We start from the raw sequence: 19,535 nt of genomic DNA, 5'->3' as shown, positions 1-19,535 counted from the left end.
TGGACATGTATTGAACCCTGTGTCATCCTTTTTTGCCTGACAATCTGTTATTGCTTCATTTTAGTCTGATCATCATTGGATTCTCTGTTGAGGGCTAGCCTGATCGCCACGCTAGCTGTTTCCCAGCTTGACGTAGGTTATGTTTCTGCCATCAACAACAGCAGCCTACAGTCTGGCCACCCCGGATAGTGAATTGTCCCCGTAGAAGCAGAAGCATATGTGGGCTGGATTATTGCTGGAGAGCAACAGTGTTGTTGTTTCAGTGCAGAGCGTCTTGGATATGTGAGAGGGGCCTCTGGCACGCTGAGACTCTGACAGCTGTGTTTGTTTACCAGGAAGAACCACATCACGTCAGTCAGTGGGATCCTTAAGCTAAAAAACTGTCTTATTGGAGGGACACCAGGTGGTAGGTCTAGGAAAGGCCTGCTGGGGCGACCAAAGGCTAGCAACAGCACAGGCCAATTCGTTTGACACATATGACAGTGTGACAGTTCGGATGGAGCCTTAATGCATTGGTGACCATTGTGGCTGTGTGGTGGCCTACCATCAGTGTGACATCCTTCACTATACAGTACATGACCATGGCATTTTGATGTGCGTGCGGTCCCTTGAAAACCATGTGTGTAGTGCGTTATTTTGTGCAACACATGTGGTGTCTTTCTGTATAAAGGTGATGTATGTTGTTCAGTAAGTGTGTGACCTACCACCCGCTTTCATGGCTCATGGGCTAGTAGAATCTGGTAGTATGTGATTGTAGGACACACCAGCTTCTTGAGCGGTCATGGAGATGTACTGCTGACGCCTACGGGTGCAGTCTCTGGAGTTACTGTAGGAGGCGCTCTGGGTATCCAGGGAACATTCTGGTGGGGAATGAGACAACCAACTGGAACGCGTTGAGCTGTGAAACATCAGACTCATGCTTCACTACACCCTCCTCTGCGTCTCCTGCACACCCACACACACGCACGCACGCACACACACCCACATACATACACTCACATTGACACACACATGCACATGCGCACACACACATACAAATTATCCACATCTGGAGAGGAAGGGGGCTGTGGTGTGATTGTTACAGTACTGTAGCTCTCTCTAAATCTGAATTTCACTGAGCATAGAATTTAGGCCTGACTGAATTTCACTGAGCATTGAATTTAGGACTAACTGAATATCACTGAGCATTGCATCGATCCTTTGACATGATCTGAGACAGATTTGATCATGTAGAAAGCTGTGTAAGTATGATGTCAGTATGATCTCAGTATGATCTCTGTATAATCTCAGTATTCTCTCTGTATGATCTCAGTATGCTCTCAGTATGATCTCAGTGTGATCTCAGTATGCTCTCAGTATGATCTCTGTATGATCTCTGTATGATCTCAGTGTGATCTCAGTATTCTCTCTGTATGATCTCAGTGTGATCTCAGTATGCTCTCTGTATGATCTCTGTATGATCTCAGTATGCTCTCAGTATGCTCTCAGTATGATCTCTGTATGATCTCAGTATTCTCTGTATGATCTCAGTGTGATCTCAGTATGCTCTCTGTATAATCTCGGTATGATCTCAGTGTGATATGTATTTACTGTACATTTCCAATTGATTCCTAAATATAATATGTTTTATTTATTGATGACCTCGTTTCTGGAATTGAGAATACTCTCCTGATGGGTGTGCTGTGTTTATATCTTTCAGAATGTCTGGGCTCATCATTCTATAGAAGCGGATAGGAGAGGTCCCTCTGAGGCTCTTTTGACATTTTCTTTTGTATGTCTCACTTGGCTGCTTAGTCGTCCAATATTTGTTGCCATTTCTTTCTGACTCAACCTTTATTTCTTGATGTATTAGATGGTTGTCAATGGTTGTGTACAACAACACTTGCAATAGGAAATAGAGAGTGAGAGAGAGATAAGTACACTCCAGTGTGCGATTTATGGGGGGCCAAGGGGGGCTCAGCCCCCGGAATGAGACATGAGCTCCCCGAAATACAACAAAAGTTGTATTTGAACCATTATCCTGTTTGTTTAAAATGAAATGTTATACTGCTACAGTGGTAAATATGAAAATACAAGCTTAGGTTCTTTCATCGCATTCATCTCTCTACTCTGCCCGTCTCCCTCTTTCTCTGTCTGTCTTGAGCTTTCGCTAACGAACTTGCAACATTGTTTTGACTGGGTCAAGCCCACTAACTAACATTATCAACTAGGTCCAGCCTGCTAGTGAATTTGCAACATTGTTTCAACTGTATACTAAGTATTAGTTTCTGTGTTCTGCCTCTGAAACGCAGAGGTCTATAGTCTGCCCTGTAGATAATATTGGCATTCTGCAATAAATGGTTGGCTGATAGGGTATTGGCCAGAATGGTTCACCATGCAAAAAGGCAGTTCTGGTCCTGCCTCTTCTGGATCTTCTGGTAACCTATTGAAAAGTACAACAATGATATAGCAAATTAAGATTTGTCATGTATGCCTTTAACTTTCATGATTAAACAAAGTAGCCTAACACACCTGTGGAACTGTGTCGTTTTTTCAGGGTCCAACTCCAGCTCCAACTGAATACCATGTGCCTTATTTTTTATATTTTATTTAAGGGTAAGGTTGTGGGCTCTAGATGATTCTATCATCCAATCAGGGCAGTACATACAGTACTCATTCAAGTGTTTTTCTTTATTTTTACTATTTTGTACATTGTAGAATAATAGCGAAGACATCCAAAATATGAAATAACACATATGGAATCATGTAGTAACCAAAAAAGTGTTAAACAAATGAAAATATATTTTATATTTGAGATTCTGCAAAGTAGCCACCCTTTGCCTTGATGACAGCTTTGCACACTCTTGGCATGCTCTCAACCAGCTTCATGAGGTAGTCACCTGGAATGCATTTCAATGAACAGGTGTGCTTAATTAAAAGTTAATTTGTGGAATTTCATTCTTTGAGCCAATCAGTTGTGACAAGGTAGGGTGGGATACAGAAGATAGCCCTATTTGGTAAAATACAAAGTCCATATTATGGCAAGAACAGCTCAAATAAGCAAAGAGAAACAACAGTCCATCATGACTTTAAGAAATGAAGGTCGGTCAATCTGGAACATTTCAAGAACTTTGAAAGTTTCTTCAAGTGCAGTCGCAAAAAAACATCAAAAGCTATGATAAAACTGGCTCTCATGAGGACAGCCACAGGAAAGGAAGACCCAGAGTTACCTCTGCTGCAGAGGATAAGTTCATTAGAGTTAACTGCACCTCAGATTGCAGCCCAAATAAATACTTCACAGAGTTCAAGTAACAGACTCATCTCAACATCAACTGTTCAGAGGAGACTGTGTGATCAGGCCTTCATGGTCAAATTGCTGCAAATAAACCACTACTAAAGGACACAAATAAGAAGAAGAGACTTGCTTGGGCCAAGAAACATGAGCAATGGACATTAGACCAGTGGAAATCTGTACTTTGGTCTGATGAGTCCAAATTTGAGATTTTCGGTTCCAACCGCCATGTCTTTGTGTGACGCAGAATAGTTGAACGGATGATCTCCCCATGTGTGGTTTCTATCGTAAAGCATGGAGGAGGAGGTGTGGGGGTGCTTTGCTGGTGACACTGTCATTGATTTATTTAGAATTCAAGACACACTTAACCAGCATGGCTACCACAAATTCTGCAGTGATACGCCATCCCATCTGGTTTGCACTTAGTTCCACTATCATTTGTTTTTCAACAGGACACTGACTCAACACACCTCCAGGCTGTGTAAGGGCTATTTGATCAAGAAGGAGAGTGCTGCATCAGATGACCTGGCCTCCACAATCACCCAACCTCAACCTAATTGAGATGGTTTGGGATGAGTTGGACCGCAGAGTGAAGGAAAAGCAGCCAGCAAGTGCTCAGCATATGTGGGAACTCCTTAAAGACTGTTGGAAAAACATTCCAGGTTCAGCTTTTTGAAAGAATACCAAGAGTGTGCAAAGCTGTCATCAAGGCAAAGGGTGGCTACTTTGAAGAATCTAAAATATCAAATATATTTAGATTTAACACGGTATTGGTTACTACATGAGTCCACATGTGTTATTTCATAGTTTTGATGCTTTCAGTATTATTGTACAATGTAGAAAATAGTACAAATTAAGAAAAACCCTTGACTTATATTGTATATTCAAATTTATATCCCCATGCCCACACATTTGGACTGATCATTTCAGTGGCCCAAGGAGGCCGAGGGAAATAAATTAAGAAAAATATTGTGTTCATTGAAAAATAAAATTAAAAGACTGCATGGGGTCCTGAATTCAGGCAAGAAGAGTGTAAGCCTTCTAATGACAATCGCCAAATGTTGTTACTCTTTTTGGTGTTTTGTAACAGATGTCTCTTTCCATTCATTAAATGGCGGGTACACAGTACAATGTTTGGATGCTGGAATTATTTTGGAGTGGACAAACATGTGCAGGTAGCCTACTTTTTGAAGTGATTTGTTTGACAATCAGAAGAAAACATGACTGGTTGTGTTCATACCCCCTTAAAAGCTAATACATGTTTACCATGAACCATGTCAGATCCCAGCAAAAATAGTATTTTCATTCATCTGAGTTTCATTTATCTGCATGTCCAGCCCTTATATCCAGCCTCGCAATGAAGTGTTTTACCATCTTCTTTTCAGTACAACAAATAGAACACAAAACAATTTGACATTAGCAGTTGCATGCATGTCTTTTAACTCAATTTTATTAGAGCAATAAGGTCCGCCAATGCAAAAACCTGATAAAAATGTATTTATATGACTGCTGTAAGTACAGAAATAGTTTGCTCACTGGGAAAGTAATATCCAACTAGTCAGTGACAACTGTGTGGAGTTTGTGACAGCAACTACCAGTGCCTTCGAAAAGTATTCAGACCCCTTGACCTTTTCCACATTTTGTTACATTACAGCCTTATTCTAAAATGTATTTTTTAAAACTATTTCCCTCATCAATCTATACACAATACCCCACACTGACAAAGTGGAAACAGGTTTTTAGAAGTTTTTGCAACTGTATTAAACCTAAAAAACAGAAATACCTTATGTACATATGCATTCAGATCCTTTGCTATGAAACTCAAAATTGAGCTCAGGTGCAACCTGTTTCCATTGATCATCCTTGAGATGTTTCTACAACTTGATTGGAGTCCACCTGTGTTATATTCAATTGTTTTGACAGGATTTGGAAAGGCACGCACCTGTCTGTATAAGGTCCCACAGTTGACAATGCATGTCAGAGCAAAAACCAAGCCACGAGGTCGAAGGAATTGTCCGTAGAGTTCCGAGACAGGATTATGTCGAAGCACATTTGCATAAAATTCTAAAAAACAGTTTTTTGCTATTTCATTATGCTATATTGTGTGTAGATTGAAGAGAAATTATTTTTAACATCGATTTTAGTATAAGGCTTTAACGTAACAATGTAGAAAAGGTCAAGGGATGGAATACTTTCTGAATGCACTGTATGTGAGCTTATTACAGTATAGACACTATGTCCTGGGATTTCCAATGATCTTCGATGTAGTGGAACCCCTTACCTTCTAACGACTTTTTGTGTAGCTAGTGAGCGTCCTAGAGCAAAACATGTCACATGTCCTTCTTCGTGAGAGTCTCGGCCTTTCATAGATATCTTTTCAGAGAAAGCTCAAACTACTCGAACTCCACAGACTTTTTTTTGTTTAAAGGACACAGACCGTTTTTAAACACGTTTAAAAAAAAGGGTTAGACGTCCAACATGTGCCTGCGATACAGGGGGGGGACTCATTGTGTTAAAATACATGTCTTTACTATCGGTCATATTAAGCCAATAAAATAGGAAGTCCCGTGGAAAAAAATAGAAACCCCCACATGTTACGGTATAATTCACACTCTGCCCTGATCCCAAGCTTAACAGTTTCAGTAACACAGACCCCTCCCAGCTTCATATTGAATGATAATCGCATTTCTGTAATCCACAGAAAATGTGATTTACACAAGTCTCGAATATTTCAATCTTTTTAATTAGTAAGAGTACTGATCATGTATTTAGTGTTTACTCCTGTTTTTCACATCTTGAGTGCTGTTTCAGAGCAGGAAATACATATTTATTGTGTATTGTCTTATCGGCCAAGATGTCAAAGTGTAATATTTTTTCTATTTTGGTCCATTTAGTCTTTCAGTGATGTTTTATTTTTACTATGTGTTGTGTATTGTGTGATCTATCTATCTAGCCCATACAGGTAGTGTTTGTTTTATCTGGGGACCCATCATTAAACTGTATGGTTTTGGTGTTGAATGCTGAAAGGGAAATGTGGGGGATGGGAGGAGAACAGAGGGGAATCAGGGGTTGAGGTTTGGGGGAGGGGGATTTTTTTGAATATTTGTGCTTTGTGAGTTGCCTCAAGGACATTCGCTGGTATTGTAATAAAAAAAGAGTTCAACCTCAATCAGTCTCCCACTGCACACTTACGCTTGAACATGTCCATATTCATACGGACATGAGTGTAACATGACAAAGAGCCAGAGGGATGGGGGATAAGGGCAGTAGCTCTCTGCTTAATATATTGTACTGTTTACTGACGGCACTGCTCTCATCCCACTTGATGTGAAAGAGACACAATATGAACCGGTTGTTTCAATAAGGTAATTTTTTTATAAGACATGATCGGGGAAGAAGAGCGTGCCAAACTCCCTCTGTTATGTATTTTATGGAAATGAATGAGTCAAGAATGAGAAATTATTATTAAGAATCAGAAATGCTTTGGATAAGCATATGGATGAGACGTCAAAGCGTACGTGATCACTTATGATTCTGTTTTCACGAAATCCTAGATATCTATGGCTGTTCATAGCCCTCTCTGGATTACTTAATATATGGTGTGGACTGGAGCTCTATCAAAACATGCATGCACTTTGCCCCTTAAAGACAAATTATTGTGATTCAAATTTTCTGCATGGTGTTTGAGATGATGTATTTACCTTCGTACAGTATCATTTCTTTCCATGGGGGTGATAAAGGGTGCATAAAGTGTGATCCGCATCCTAAATGTACTCAACCTAACTCCCCTGCTGTGTGTCTGTAGAGTTGTTCAGGGAAATAGGCGCGATGGCCAATGCCTCCACAGATCTGGACAACGCGGAGGCCCAGCGCCAGCTCAACAACAACAACACCCGTCTGGCCAGCAGCTCGGGACACTGGGAAACCGAGGTCACCAGCTCCAAGCTGTTTGAGTGTTCCCGCATCAAGGCCTTGGCAGGTGGGTGGATAAAGACTATACTGGACTAGAGGAACAAGAGCACCTTCACCTGCCTCAGTCACAGCTAAATCACTTGCAAAACACACAAGCTTCGTACACCTTCCAGTATACCTGATGGATGTTCAAAGTTGTGGAAGGACTTGATTGATGATCTATCATACAGGGGGCTACTGACAAGGAGGTATGGTTTACATATAAGAGCCAGTGTTGTAGTTCTTGAGTCCAGGACTCGGACTGGACCAGTAGTGACTGGGGACACGACTCAGATGAGAGGTTTAGTAACTACATCACTGATCAGAGCTCTATCCGGATGAACTACAGATGTAGGAACTTAATTTGATTACTCTTTTGTTGCAGAGAGAATTTTCTTGCACCATAGGAAATGCAAACTTGTAGTGTGTTCAAGGTTTAAAAACTATTCTAACATTAGTAATATCCATTTCCACTAAAATGGCAGACTTGATTTGCCCTAACATAAAATGGATCAACTCCTACAAAAATGTCCATTCAATTCCACATAATAATTCACATTTCCTGTTGCTGCAGGTTTATTTTCTTGCTGTAGCAAACTGGTTTTTATTAATATCCTACATCTGTAAGCCTTGTGTTTATTTCATTTCTCCTGCAGAAGAGAGAGATGCTGTCCAGAAGAAGACCTTCACTAAGTGGGTGAACTCCCACCTGGCCAGAGTGTCCTGTCGGATTGCTGACCTCTACAACGACCTCCGGGACGGCTACATGCTCACAAGGCTGCTGGAGGTCCTGTCTGGAGAGATGCTGGTTGGTCAACCCATTCTCTGGTTCACAACCTCGGGCTACCTTTAAGTCAGTAGATGCTAGGAGAACAAGCACAAACTATTCAATAAAGAGCTCTCTCTGCATTGTAGTTATTTTTTGTTACAAATATTATCCAGTCACATCGAAATGTTTCATGAATGTTGTCAGCACTGCAGCTATATGTCATGTGTGAGAATAGTTGTCTGCATAATGTGGTTTGACAATTGGATGGGAACAGCATTTGCACGCTTTCTTTGCCATTTGTGTTTTTAATGAGGAAAAATATTGTCTTACTGTAAAGGCATTGAGATCAAAGCAGTATTTCTCCTGTATTTCCCCTGCAGATTGCTTTGACCATTCAAGCATGACTCCTCTCTCTCATTCCCTCTACCTCCTTACCTCGATGTTCTCTCACCCTTCTCTCCCTCCCCCATCCCTCCCTCCCCTAGCCGAGGCCCACGCGGGGTCGCATGCGGATCCACTGCCTGGAGAACGTGGACAAGGCCCTGCAGTTCCTCAAGGAGCAGAGGGTCCACCTGGAGAACGTCGGCTCTCACGACATCGTCGACGGCAACCACCGCCTCACCCTTGGCCTCATCTGGACCATCATCCTTCGCTTCCAGGTAGTGACCTTGCCCACCCGTCCTGGTGCCTGGTGTTGTCTGTCTCTGTCGTTTCCGTTGTGGTTGTATTTACATTTTCTTTATTTTGTCATGCAGCCAACTCCTGTGGGGCCGTATCTGTCCCCTGTTGGGATTGTCCTTAAGACCGGCTGGTAGCTTAACCTCTGCTGAGGTATTTTGGGCATCCAGTTCCTGCAGGCCTGTGTGTGTGTCTCATGTTGGGGACGGTATGTTCTAGTGCTGTGTAGCTCTATTCCTTCTTTGTCCCCGTGGGGTACTTTTGAACTCAGTCAGCATGTGGATGATGAACCTCATGTGGGTGTGCACCGTTGTTTCTACAAACTCCTGTTTCCGACTGGTACATGTTCTACGGTGTGACGTCATAGACAATCTGCCCCAAGAGTCAGGAATAGTCTGATGAACCAGCGCTTCAAACTTGGCCTTCTTTAGCCAATACAGAATGACTGGCGGATAGGCATTCGCTTAATCTCTCACAAAGTACTTTACTCAGTAGGTCCCTCCCATTGAATTCTATGGGCACTCCTACTAAGGCAGTGGTCTCCAAACTTTATTTGGCCCGTGACCCCATTTTGATATATCCAAAAATGTGCGACCCCACCATGTAAAAAAAAAGGGATGTCATCAATTGCCAATGTTTCCTTTTTTTAACTGGAGTTATGGCAGTCTATTACAAATTAGTCTGACAATACAGTTTGAAATGACTGAAAACCATCAGAAAGGTATTGGGATGTTCAGAAGATCACCAGGCAATAATTTTATATGATCTTACGTGTAGAAAAGAACATCATCATTGATTTAGTGCCTGGTCTTGTCCACTCTGTTCTAAAGAGTCCTGCCCTGTTCTAAAGAGTCCTTTGTCATTCTTTTTCATCAGTCTTTGAGCTAAGGTGAACCCATCTGAGAAAGAGACAGATTTAGCACTAGTTAGGTAAAGGTATCCACCTCTTGTGTCCAAGCAGTAAACAGAAGTAGGCCATAATTCGGTGTATATTATTGTCATGATTTTGACACAACAGGCATGCTTGTTTCAGCACCGTTTTCATTTAGGAGCGAAAAGGCAGAAATCAGAGTGATTTGTAGACTGGCCAAAAGACTGTACGGAGAAGCCCTGAAATATGCCGCATCGTCACTGTGTGACGTTACTAGCAAAGCTTGAATGTTACTCTGGTCCTGATTGTAGTTGGATCTCAAACAGGGACATACTGTCTGACATCCGCCTCAGAGACATACTGTACACATTCAATGGGCACAAGGCCTTACAGGACGCGATACCACAGACAAGTGACAGGCATGTACTGTAAGTAGCGCAAAAACATTTGGCTTTTGTTGTCGCCTCAGGACAATGGTGGTCTCAGCACAAATGCATGTCTTGCATTATTCAAATCAGCGTTACTCTGTACATATGATTCAGGGACATAGGCTAGTGGTTCCTACGGCATCATGAGGAGAGGCTAGCATGGCATAGCTTATCGCTCTGCCTTCTAACAGTGATTATGGGTTGGCTGGGGCACTTTTGGCCGGCATCCCATTCTACTGCACTGACTGTGGAGCCAGCGAGTCGATGGCCTCTTCAATTTTGCTAGCAGTGAAAGAGGAGAAGCGCGTTATTGGGAAACGGATTTGTGCTGTAGGGAGCAAGGAGTGGGGCTCCGGGCAGGGCTAGATGCAATCAGGGCCTATCCTCCTCCCCACCCTTCCCTCCTTCTCTCTCTGCCACTCCTACTTCCTTCTCGGTCACCGATTCTGCAACCGTTTGGGGTTGTCTTGTCACTCTCCCCTCACTCTCCTCTTTTTAGTTTACTACGTCTCTCCTCCCTTTCTGTCTCCCTCTCTCTTTCTTTCTCCCTCTCTTCCACCCCTCCCCTACCCTTGGACTGTTTCAGTTTACTTTGCCCAGTCAGCAGGTAAGACCTAGCACACTGCAGCAGGCAGCAGACACAGCGAGAGAAAGGGGGGAAAAGAGGACTCCGGGAGGTAAATGTTCTCCAGGAGCCGATTTCAAGACCCTAATAAACACTTGACTCCTCCATTATATCTAGTAACTTAACTATTCCTTTCTAGTCGCTTCGCTCCGCGTCGTTGTGTTTGTGCTACTTAAATGTGACCTGCGTGGTGTATGCCTCTCTGTCACTGCCAGATGGTTTGTTTTTCTCAGGACTCTTGTTTATTGTTGGATGATATGCACTGCGATCAAGGGTGTTTCAAATCTGCCTGATCTGAAACGTGAGCAGGACATTTTAGAGATGGAATGTCCTCACTGGCTCTTGTAAAAAGTCAGTTTTGTTTCTGGGCAGCAGTTTATTTGAAAAATAGTTGTTCAATTAGACAATGACTAGTCCTTCTCTTTAAACAAACCGGTAGTGTTATTCTATCATCATTTAAATCATAAATAACCGTTCCCTGTAGGTGGAGACTAAACTGTGCGTGCAGTATAGTCCTTTAAACCTCCAGTTGCTTTCCAGTGTGAGTGAGCATGTAACGTATGTGAGCGGATGAAGTGCGATTGGTTGATATGGGTGGTCTAGCAGACTCAAGGGTGTCAACCCTCCCATTAACATGTATCATGTCAGGGTGACATGATTGGGCCAATGGCTGTCGTAGATGATGAGGGCGCACAGTGATATTGTCATGATTCTGTGGCCATCCTCCCAACATGACAGGCACATGTCTGTGTGCGAGTTAGTGATGAGACATGCAATGCAGTTGTGTGACTCTTGGGTTGTATTCATTACGTCTTGCAACGGAAACCGTTTACCATTTAAGAACCAAACGGAAGCAAACAGAGTAAATGGAACGAAATGGGGAGGGGACCTACCTGAATTTGTCCAATAGAAACTAACTCTTGTTTTCATTGCAAAATGTTTTGTGTTTAGAGTAAACGGTTTCTTTTGCACAACATTTTGAAACAGACCAAACTGTTTGCAACGGAATCGGCATAATGAATACACTCCTGGTGTGGCTGTTGAAAGGCACTGGGTTTTGGGTTCAGTGTGTTTGAAACTTACCAGCAACATGGGTGTGTTTCCTAACTGTTTTCTTCTCAACCTCGTAGTAATCTGGTGATTTTACTGAACTGAGGACAGTTTTGAGGCTTATTTCCTTGACTGTGGTTGTTTGTCTTCTGCTCTCCTTCCCTGTGTATACAGATCCAGGGGATTAAGATCGAGTGTGACGACAACAGGGAGACTCGGTCGGCAAAGGATGCCCTACTACTCTGGTGCCAGATGAAAACCGCTGGGTGAGTGTCTTAATTGAACCAAAAGCCAAAATTGAACGTCAACCTTTGTTGACAGGGTGTTGACAGTTGTTTTACTACTATTGTTTCATGCCATGTCTTTAGTTATATAGGATATATGCATTGGACCAATGGTTGTGAGTGTGTTCTGTGTCAACTGTCCCACAGGTACTCTGAGGTCAACATCCAGAACTTCACCACGTGCTGGAGAGATGGTCTCGCCTTCAACGCTCTCATTCACCGACACAGGTCAGCATTGGCTAAACAAGCAAGTCTTGCTTTAAAATATGTATTTATGTGACCATGTAGAAAGTGAACTAAGTGACCTACTTTACTACAGGCCTGATTTGATTGAGTTCCATAAGCTGAGCCGGTCCAATGCCACACACAACCTCCAGCAAGCCTTCAACATTGCTGAGCAGAACCTGGGGCTCACCAAACTCCTGGACCCTGAAGGTAAGACTGCACAGAGAATTGAAATAGCAGCTCGACAACCTCCTCAGCAATTCATGGGCATTAGGTGACACATATCTCAAACGTGCAAACCTTCGCAGACTTTCAGCTACAGCGACCATTGTTCTGTTTTACACGACCTGGAATGATTTCATGTGAAGGCGTGATTGTTATATATTGTATGTGTGTGCTGTAAGTGTTTGTGTATTGTTGTCCTTCCCGTGTGACTCTGCAGACGTGAATACGGAGAACCCAGATGAGAAGTCGATAATAACCTATGTTGTGTCCTACTACCATTACTTCTCCAAGATGAAAGCCCTTCGAGTAGAGGGCAAGAGAGTGGGAAAGGTAGGAGAATGTTGACACACTATTTAACCCTGGTCCTGCTGTACGTAGCAGAAGAATAGTCATTAGAACTTGTGTATATATCTCCTACATTATACAGTGATATACAGTGATATGTACTGTATGTTTTGAACACATGAGTAACGTGATCAATATATACAGTGCCTTCGGGAAAGTATTCAGACCCCTTGACTTTTTCCACATATGTTGTTATGTTACAGCCTTATTCTAAAATGGATTAAAGAAAACAAATTCCTCAGAAAACTTCACACTATCTTATAATGACAAAGCAAAAACAGAAATACCTTATTTACATAAGTATTCAGACCCTTTGCTATGAGACTCGAAATTGAGCTCAGGTGTATCTTGTTTCCATTGATAATCCTTGAGATGTTTCTACAACTTGATTGGAGTCAACCTGTGGTAAATTCAATTGATTGGACATGATTTGGAAAGGCACACACCTGTCTATATAAGGTCCCACAGTTGACAATGCATGTCAGAGTAAAAACCAATCCATGAGGATTGTGTCGAGGCACAGATCTGGGGAAGGGTACCAGAAAATGTCTGCAGCATTGAAGGACCCCAAAAACACAGTGGCCTCCATCATTCTTAAATGGAAGAAATTTGGAAACACCAAGACTCTTCCTAGAGCTGGCCACCCAGTCAAACTGAGCAATCAGGGGAGAAGGGTCTTGGTCAAAGAAATTACCAAGAACCCGATGGTCACTCTGACAGAGCTCTAGGCTTCCTCTGTGGAGATGGGAGAACCTTCCAGAAGGACAACCATCTATGCAGCACTCCACCAATCAGGCCTTTATGGTAGAGTGGCCAGACGGAAGCCACTCCTCAGTAAAAGGCACATGACATCCCGCTTGGAGTTTGCCAAAAGGCACATAAAGACTCTCTTAGACACTAAGATTGTCTGGTCTAATGAAAACAAGCCTGAATGCTCACATCTGGAGGAAACCTGGCACAATCCCTATGGTGAAGCATGGTGGTGGCAGCATCATGCTGTGGGATGTTTTTCAGTGGCAGGTACTTGGAGGATAGTCAGGATCGGGGGAAAGATTTTTTTTTTTAGATTTATTTTTTATTTAGATTTATTTTACTGTTATTTTACCAGGTAAGTTGACTGAGAACACGTTCTCATTTACAGCAACAACCTGGGGAATAGTTACAGGAGAGGGGAGGGGGATGAACTAGCCAATTGTAAGCAAAGTACATGGAGCAAAGTACAGAGAGATCCTTGATGAAAACCTGCTCCAGAGCACTCAGGACATCAGACTGGGGTGAAGATTCACCTTCCAACAGGACAATAACCCTAAGCACACAGCCAAGACAACGCAGGAGTAGCTTCCGGACAAGTCTCCGAATGTCCTAGCGTGGTCCAGCCACAGACCGGACTTGAACCCGATCGAACATCTCTGGAGAGACTTGAAAATAGCTGTGCAGTGACACTCCCCATCCAACCTGACAGAGCTTGAGAGAATCTGCAGAGAAGAATGGGAGAAACTCCCCAATTACAGGTGTGCCAAGCTTGTAGCGTCATACCCAAGAAGACTCGAGGCTGTAACCGCTGCCAAAGTTGCTTCAACAAAGTACAGAGTAAAGGGTCTGAATACTTATGTAAATGAAATATTTACGTTTTTTATTTTTTAATAAATTAGCAAACATCCTATTTTTGCTTTGACATTATGGGATATTGTGTGTAGATTTGACGAGGGGAAAATAACCGAACAAAATTTGGAAAAAGTGAAGGGGTCTGAGCTTTTCCAAAGGCTCTGTATATCATACTGTATGTTTTGCTCACATAAGTGTAGTTGTGTAGGTCAAAACAAACTGATAACCATTCAATCTATTATCAATCCATTATCCACTATCAAAAGCTATGAATTAAATCACTCCTACGTAATATCCATCCATGCTAAATGATTATGTCTTATACAGGTCTTGGACAGTGCCATTGACGGTCAGAAGATGATCGATCGATATGAGGCTCTGGCCTCGGAGCTCCTGGAGTGGATTGAGAAGACCATAGGCATCATCAGCAACCAAAAGTTTGCCAACTCCTTAGCGGGTGTCCAGCAACAGCTTCAAGCCTTCACCACCTACTGCACCATCGAGAAGCCCATCAAGTAAGCCAACGCTGTGCAAATGACGCATAATAGCATCACATTTTTTTCCTTTTTTTATCTACTGTATAGTGGTCCCGTTCATACAACAGAAGGTTTCAAACTTCAAACTTTTGTTTTATACAAATATCACAAAACAATTTTTGGATGCTTTAGTTTTAGGACATGATTTAGGTTGAGTCAATAGTTTCACCCTTTTATAGTTCTTATAGTTTGATGTTATTTTCTCAGTGAATGCCCCCAGACAAATGCTTTTGATTCGTCTGATTCTCATTTGATGTGTGCTATATGACTTAACTGTTGCGGTATTCAACAACAACAAAAAACTACACATTGATGGGTGTGGGCACTGTAGTACCAGCATGAGTCCCAGCATGAGGCCCTAAGCTGGCATGTCTGGCATAATTAAGCACCCAGTTAGCCGTGCCATGTGACTCATGCCCTATTTGACCGAAAGGGACTGTATCTAAGTGATGTGACACCCAAATGTGTCTCCAGGCCCTTTCTCTCTGTGTCTAGAAGATAGACATCTCCTCTGGTGACTAGTATCTCTGAGGCCTTACCCGGCTTCTCACCCAGCCTAGTTGCCCTGGCAGCCCTCGATGGCCAGAGGTGGTCACCTATCATATCACTCTGGAATCTGCTCAGTGATGACTCAAGGATGACCACTTATTATTTTTGAATTAGGTTACAACTAGACAGTGTGTGGAGCGAGGTCACATGTAGTAATGAAGGTCAAGCCTGCAGGAAATGTTGCGGATAATCTATTGATGAGTGGCGTAATTCATAGGACTGGCACGATGATTGTGTAAGCGACGACTATGCATGAAGACCGTCATGAAAACCATCATAAGCGTTTTTTTTTTTGTGTGGAACAAACAGCTGACTGAAGACATGGCGGCCGGGCATTCGTGCAGTATTCAAACGATTATAACGGTGATCGTGGTCATTTGGCTGACCGATAGTCGTTTTCAAATTCCATGACCGTCACTACCCTAGTAACTTAATAATAGGGAAAAATACAGGTCTGTTATCACTTTCTGAGCAGATGGTTATTTTAAGTTACAGGATCTGGGATATGACACCTGTGATTTTAGGTTTCAAACGGAGCCCAGCTTGTGCACAGTACTGTGTCTCAGGATGTTTGTGAAACACACTTTGTCTTGTGCTAGGTTCCAGGAGAAGGGGAACCTGGAGGTGCTCCTCTTTACTATCCAAAGCAAGCTCAGAGCTAACAACCAGAAACCATACGTGCCCCATGAAGGGAAACTCATCTCTGATATCAATAAGGTAATGAATACTGGTATAAGTGGGAATAAGAAGTGTCTCAAATGCCTGAGCAGATAATGCAACAACTGGACAGGTCTTGGCAAATATAAAATCCTTCTTTATCAATATCAGGTTCTTTAAAATGTAGCAAATCCGTGCAAATTACTCCTCTTTATGTCTGTTACCATGCTGCATTATGGGTACATTTTCCTCTGTTTTTCATTTGTCTAGGCGTGGGAGAGGCTGGAGAAGGCAGAGCACGAGAGAGGCGTGGCACTACGGCAGGAGCTGATTCGCCAGGAGAAGCTGGAGTTGCTGGCCCAGCGGTTTGACCACAAGACCACCATGAGACAGGCGTGGCTCAACGAGAACCAGCGCCTCGTGTCTCAGGTAAGGACCACAGGACCGAAGGGACAGTTGTCTCTAACATATCACACAGGGGCCATATCATCACAGTTATATAGCAATAGTCTTATAGCTGTGGATTGAGAATTAAATGTCTTTAGAATGTCTTTTTTAGAACCAATGGCAAAGTATTGTTATCATGAATTACTTTTAAATATACATTGGTATATTTAGATGTGTTTTCCTATGACTGCATTTCTCTGACTGGGTAAACCCTTCCACAATCACCTGCCTGTAGTTAAGTGATCCTCTGCCTGACTGAATGTCCCGTCCCACCAGGATAACTTTGGCTACGATCTGCCAGCGGTGGAGGCCGCCATGAAGAAGCACGAGGCCATTGAGGCGGACATCTCGTCGTACGAGGAGCGCATCGGGGTGGTGGTGGAGCTGGCTGGGGAGATGGAGACGGAGGGCTACTACGACATCCGGCGCATCTCGGCCCGAAAGGAGAACATCCTGGGCCAGTGGAGCCTGCTGAAGGAGCTGGTGGTGGGGAGGAAGGCCCGGCTGGAGAAGAACCTGGCCCTGCAGAAGACCTTCCAGGACATGGTCTACATGATCGACTGGATGGAGGACATGCAGGTGAGACAAGTATTGTGTCATGCATTTGACGTTACATGAACGCTATACCGTCTCTAAGTTGTGTCGACTCAACAGCATAGACTGTGGGTTGACATTTGTGTATGAAATGGTAATGTGGAGATACAGTACATGAAAAAACAGTGAGAAACCCTTGAGACGTTGACTTTGACGTTTCAGTACAGGCAGCATGGTCAGTGGAAGCACTGTTGAGTGTCAGGAAGGTGACCAATGTCCCTCTCACCACAGGTCCAGCTCCTTTCCAAAGACTTCGGCAAGCATCTGCTGGAGGTGGACGACCTGCTGCAGAAACACAGCCTCCAGGAAGCTGACATCACAGTGCAGGCAGAGAGGGTGCAGACCCTTAACACAGCCGCTCTCAAATTCACCACCATCGAAGGTAAGACATCAGATGGCTATGTTGCCAGATCATCTTCAGTGAGAAGTGGAATGTGCTTTGATAACAACTTGGTGATTTTGAGGGAGGAAACATTTGGATACGATAGGATTAGAAATACTGACTATTGCTGTTATGTCTCCCATGGTCCCGGGAAAAAGCACAGTTAACAAAAAAAGGAGTGTTTTTGTATTAAGAGTGTGTAGGAGTACAGTTCACTGTACATTGAGTGGTGAAGATGACCATGGCACTTCCTGAGAGACCCACAAGATGGCAAGCGTGACTTTCCACAACTTATTTTCTGAAGATCCAGAATACAGAAGTGAATTAATTGAGTTATTTCAATTTTGTGGATATTGCATAGTTATTTTGTAAAACTTTACGCCCGTTTTGCATCAGTAGTAGTGTCTTGTTTACATGCAAAGTTAATTGAGTCTTTGGATACAGTCCCCCATAGACATCACTAATAAAGACATGTATATTGATTGCTGTCCCCTGTTCCCTATTCTCTCTCCTTCCCAGGCTACCAGCCCTGTGACCCCCAGGTGATCTGCAACAGGGTCAACCACGTCAGCACCTGCCTGGAGGAGCTCAAGCAGCTGGCAGCCAAGCGGCGCTCGGAGTTGGAGGAGTCTCAGCACCTTTGGGCCTTCTTCCAGGAGGTGGAGGAGTCTGAGGCCTGGATCCGCGAGAAGAGCTCCATCCTGGCCGCCCAGACCTGCGGCAAGGATCTGAGCAGCGTGCTGCGGCTGCTCCAGAAACACAAGACCCTGGCTGGGGAGCTGCTGGCCCACCGCTCCCTCCTCCAACAGACCATGAAGAAGGGCAAGCAGATCCTGATGGAGAAGAGTTTTGGCACGGGGGGCATCCAGGAGCGAATCATGGAGGTGAAAGGGGAGTGGAAGAGGCTGGAGGACCAGGCGGCACAGAGACTGGGCCACCTGCAGGAGGCACTCAACTTCTTCCAGTTCAGCACGGAGACTGATGACTTGTTGGCTTGGCTGCAGGACGCCTACCGCCTCGTGTCCAGCGAGGACTTTGGCCACGACGAGTACTCCACCCAGTCACTGCTCAAGAAGCACCGGGGTGTGCGCGAGGCCGTGGACAAGCACCGGCTGCATGTAGTAACTCTGCGCAAACACATGGTGGCGCTGCCACTGCACTACCGGGAGCTGGACGAGGTGCAGTCAAGAATGGGCGAGGCGGAGCAGCTGTACACCGAGGTGGCCGAGGTGGCCGTCCTGAGGCAGCAGTGGCTGCACGACGCGCTGGCCGTCTACCTCATGTTCAGCGAGGTCAACGCCTGCGAGGTGTGGATCGACGAGAAGGAGCAGTGGCTCAACAAGATGGAGGTTCCAGAGAGGCTGGAGGACGTGGAGGTCATAGCCCATAGGTACAGGTCCCGTCTGCGGTGGAGATCATAGGGAGAATGTTAGATTTAAGTCAGGCTTTAAGTATATAAAGTTAGTCATACATTTTTAGGGAATCTGTTCCTTGAACCCTCCCTCATAAGGGCTACATAACACTGTCATTTTAAAACACACATTCTCCCTCCTCTCGTTTCACACTCTTTGTAGGTTTGAGAGCCTGGACCAGGAGATGAACAGCCTGATGGGAAGGATCCTGGACGTGAACCAGATAGTGCAGCAGCTCTTGGACAGTGATCACCCCAGCTCTACAGAGGTCAGAGGCTGCCAGGACCACCTCAACAGCAGGTAACCCACCCCACTGTTCTCTGACTGACCAACTCCGAGGTGTATTCACTAGGAACCAAACAGAAGCAAAAGACCAAAACAGGGAAGGACTAAACTGAACTTAACCAATAAGAATGTTTTGCTACAGTTTGCTATGGTTCGCACTAATGAATGCACCCCAGGTCTACTCCACAACCAGACATAACATAGACCTACGGGTCTCTCTATTTACCCACACAGCACCAATATGTGATGAAAACGTTACTTATCTGCATTGCATAATAACATGGGAGTTATGTTTTGTTGAACAGAGATGCATCAACACAGGATTTAAAAAAAATCTAACTGAACA

General features: G+C 43.9%; 1 protein-coding gene across 4 annotated transcripts in view; it reads left to right on the top strand.

Moving 5' to 3' along the window:
* The window catches only part of LOC135552617 (spectrin beta chain, non-erythrocytic 4-like), a 65,590-nt gene that overhangs the window by 3,802 nt on the left and 42,253 nt on the right, over positions 1–19,535 (top strand). For all 4 annotated transcript variants that reach the window (XM_064984339.1, XM_064984338.1, XM_064984337.1 and 1 more), the window contains exons 2-15: positions 7,077–7,250; positions 7,879–8,030; positions 8,477–8,650; positions 11,818–11,909; positions 12,075–12,155; positions 12,247–12,362; positions 12,595–12,707; positions 14,655–14,842; positions 16,012–16,129; positions 16,340–16,498; positions 16,793–17,095; positions 17,342–17,492; positions 18,012–18,882; positions 19,067–19,204. In XM_064984339.1, the coding sequence (XP_064840411.1) occupies positions 7,100–7,250; positions 7,879–8,030; positions 8,477–8,650; positions 11,818–11,909; positions 12,075–12,155; positions 12,247–12,362; positions 12,595–12,707; positions 14,655–14,842; positions 16,012–16,129; positions 16,340–16,498; positions 16,793–17,095; positions 17,342–17,492; positions 18,012–18,882; positions 19,067–19,204 (2,807 nt within the window). In that variant the 5' untranslated portion in view covers positions 7,077–7,099. The remainder of the gene's footprint in view (positions 1–7,076; positions 7,251–7,878; positions 8,031–8,476; positions 8,651–11,817; positions 11,910–12,074; positions 12,156–12,246; positions 12,363–12,594; positions 12,708–14,654; positions 14,843–16,011; positions 16,130–16,339; positions 16,499–16,792; positions 17,096–17,341; positions 17,493–18,011; positions 18,883–19,066; positions 19,205–19,535) is intronic.

This window comes from Oncorhynchus masou, chromosome 13, assembly GCF_036934945.1.
Source record: "Oncorhynchus masou masou isolate Uvic2021 chromosome 13, UVic_Omas_1.1, whole genome shotgun sequence".
NCBI classification, from domain to species: Eukaryota; Metazoa; Chordata; class Actinopteri; order Salmoniformes; family Salmonidae; genus Oncorhynchus; species Oncorhynchus masou.
The sequence above is the reverse complement of the archived record's forward strand: the minus strand, read 5'-3'. Positions and strand labels throughout refer to the sequence as shown.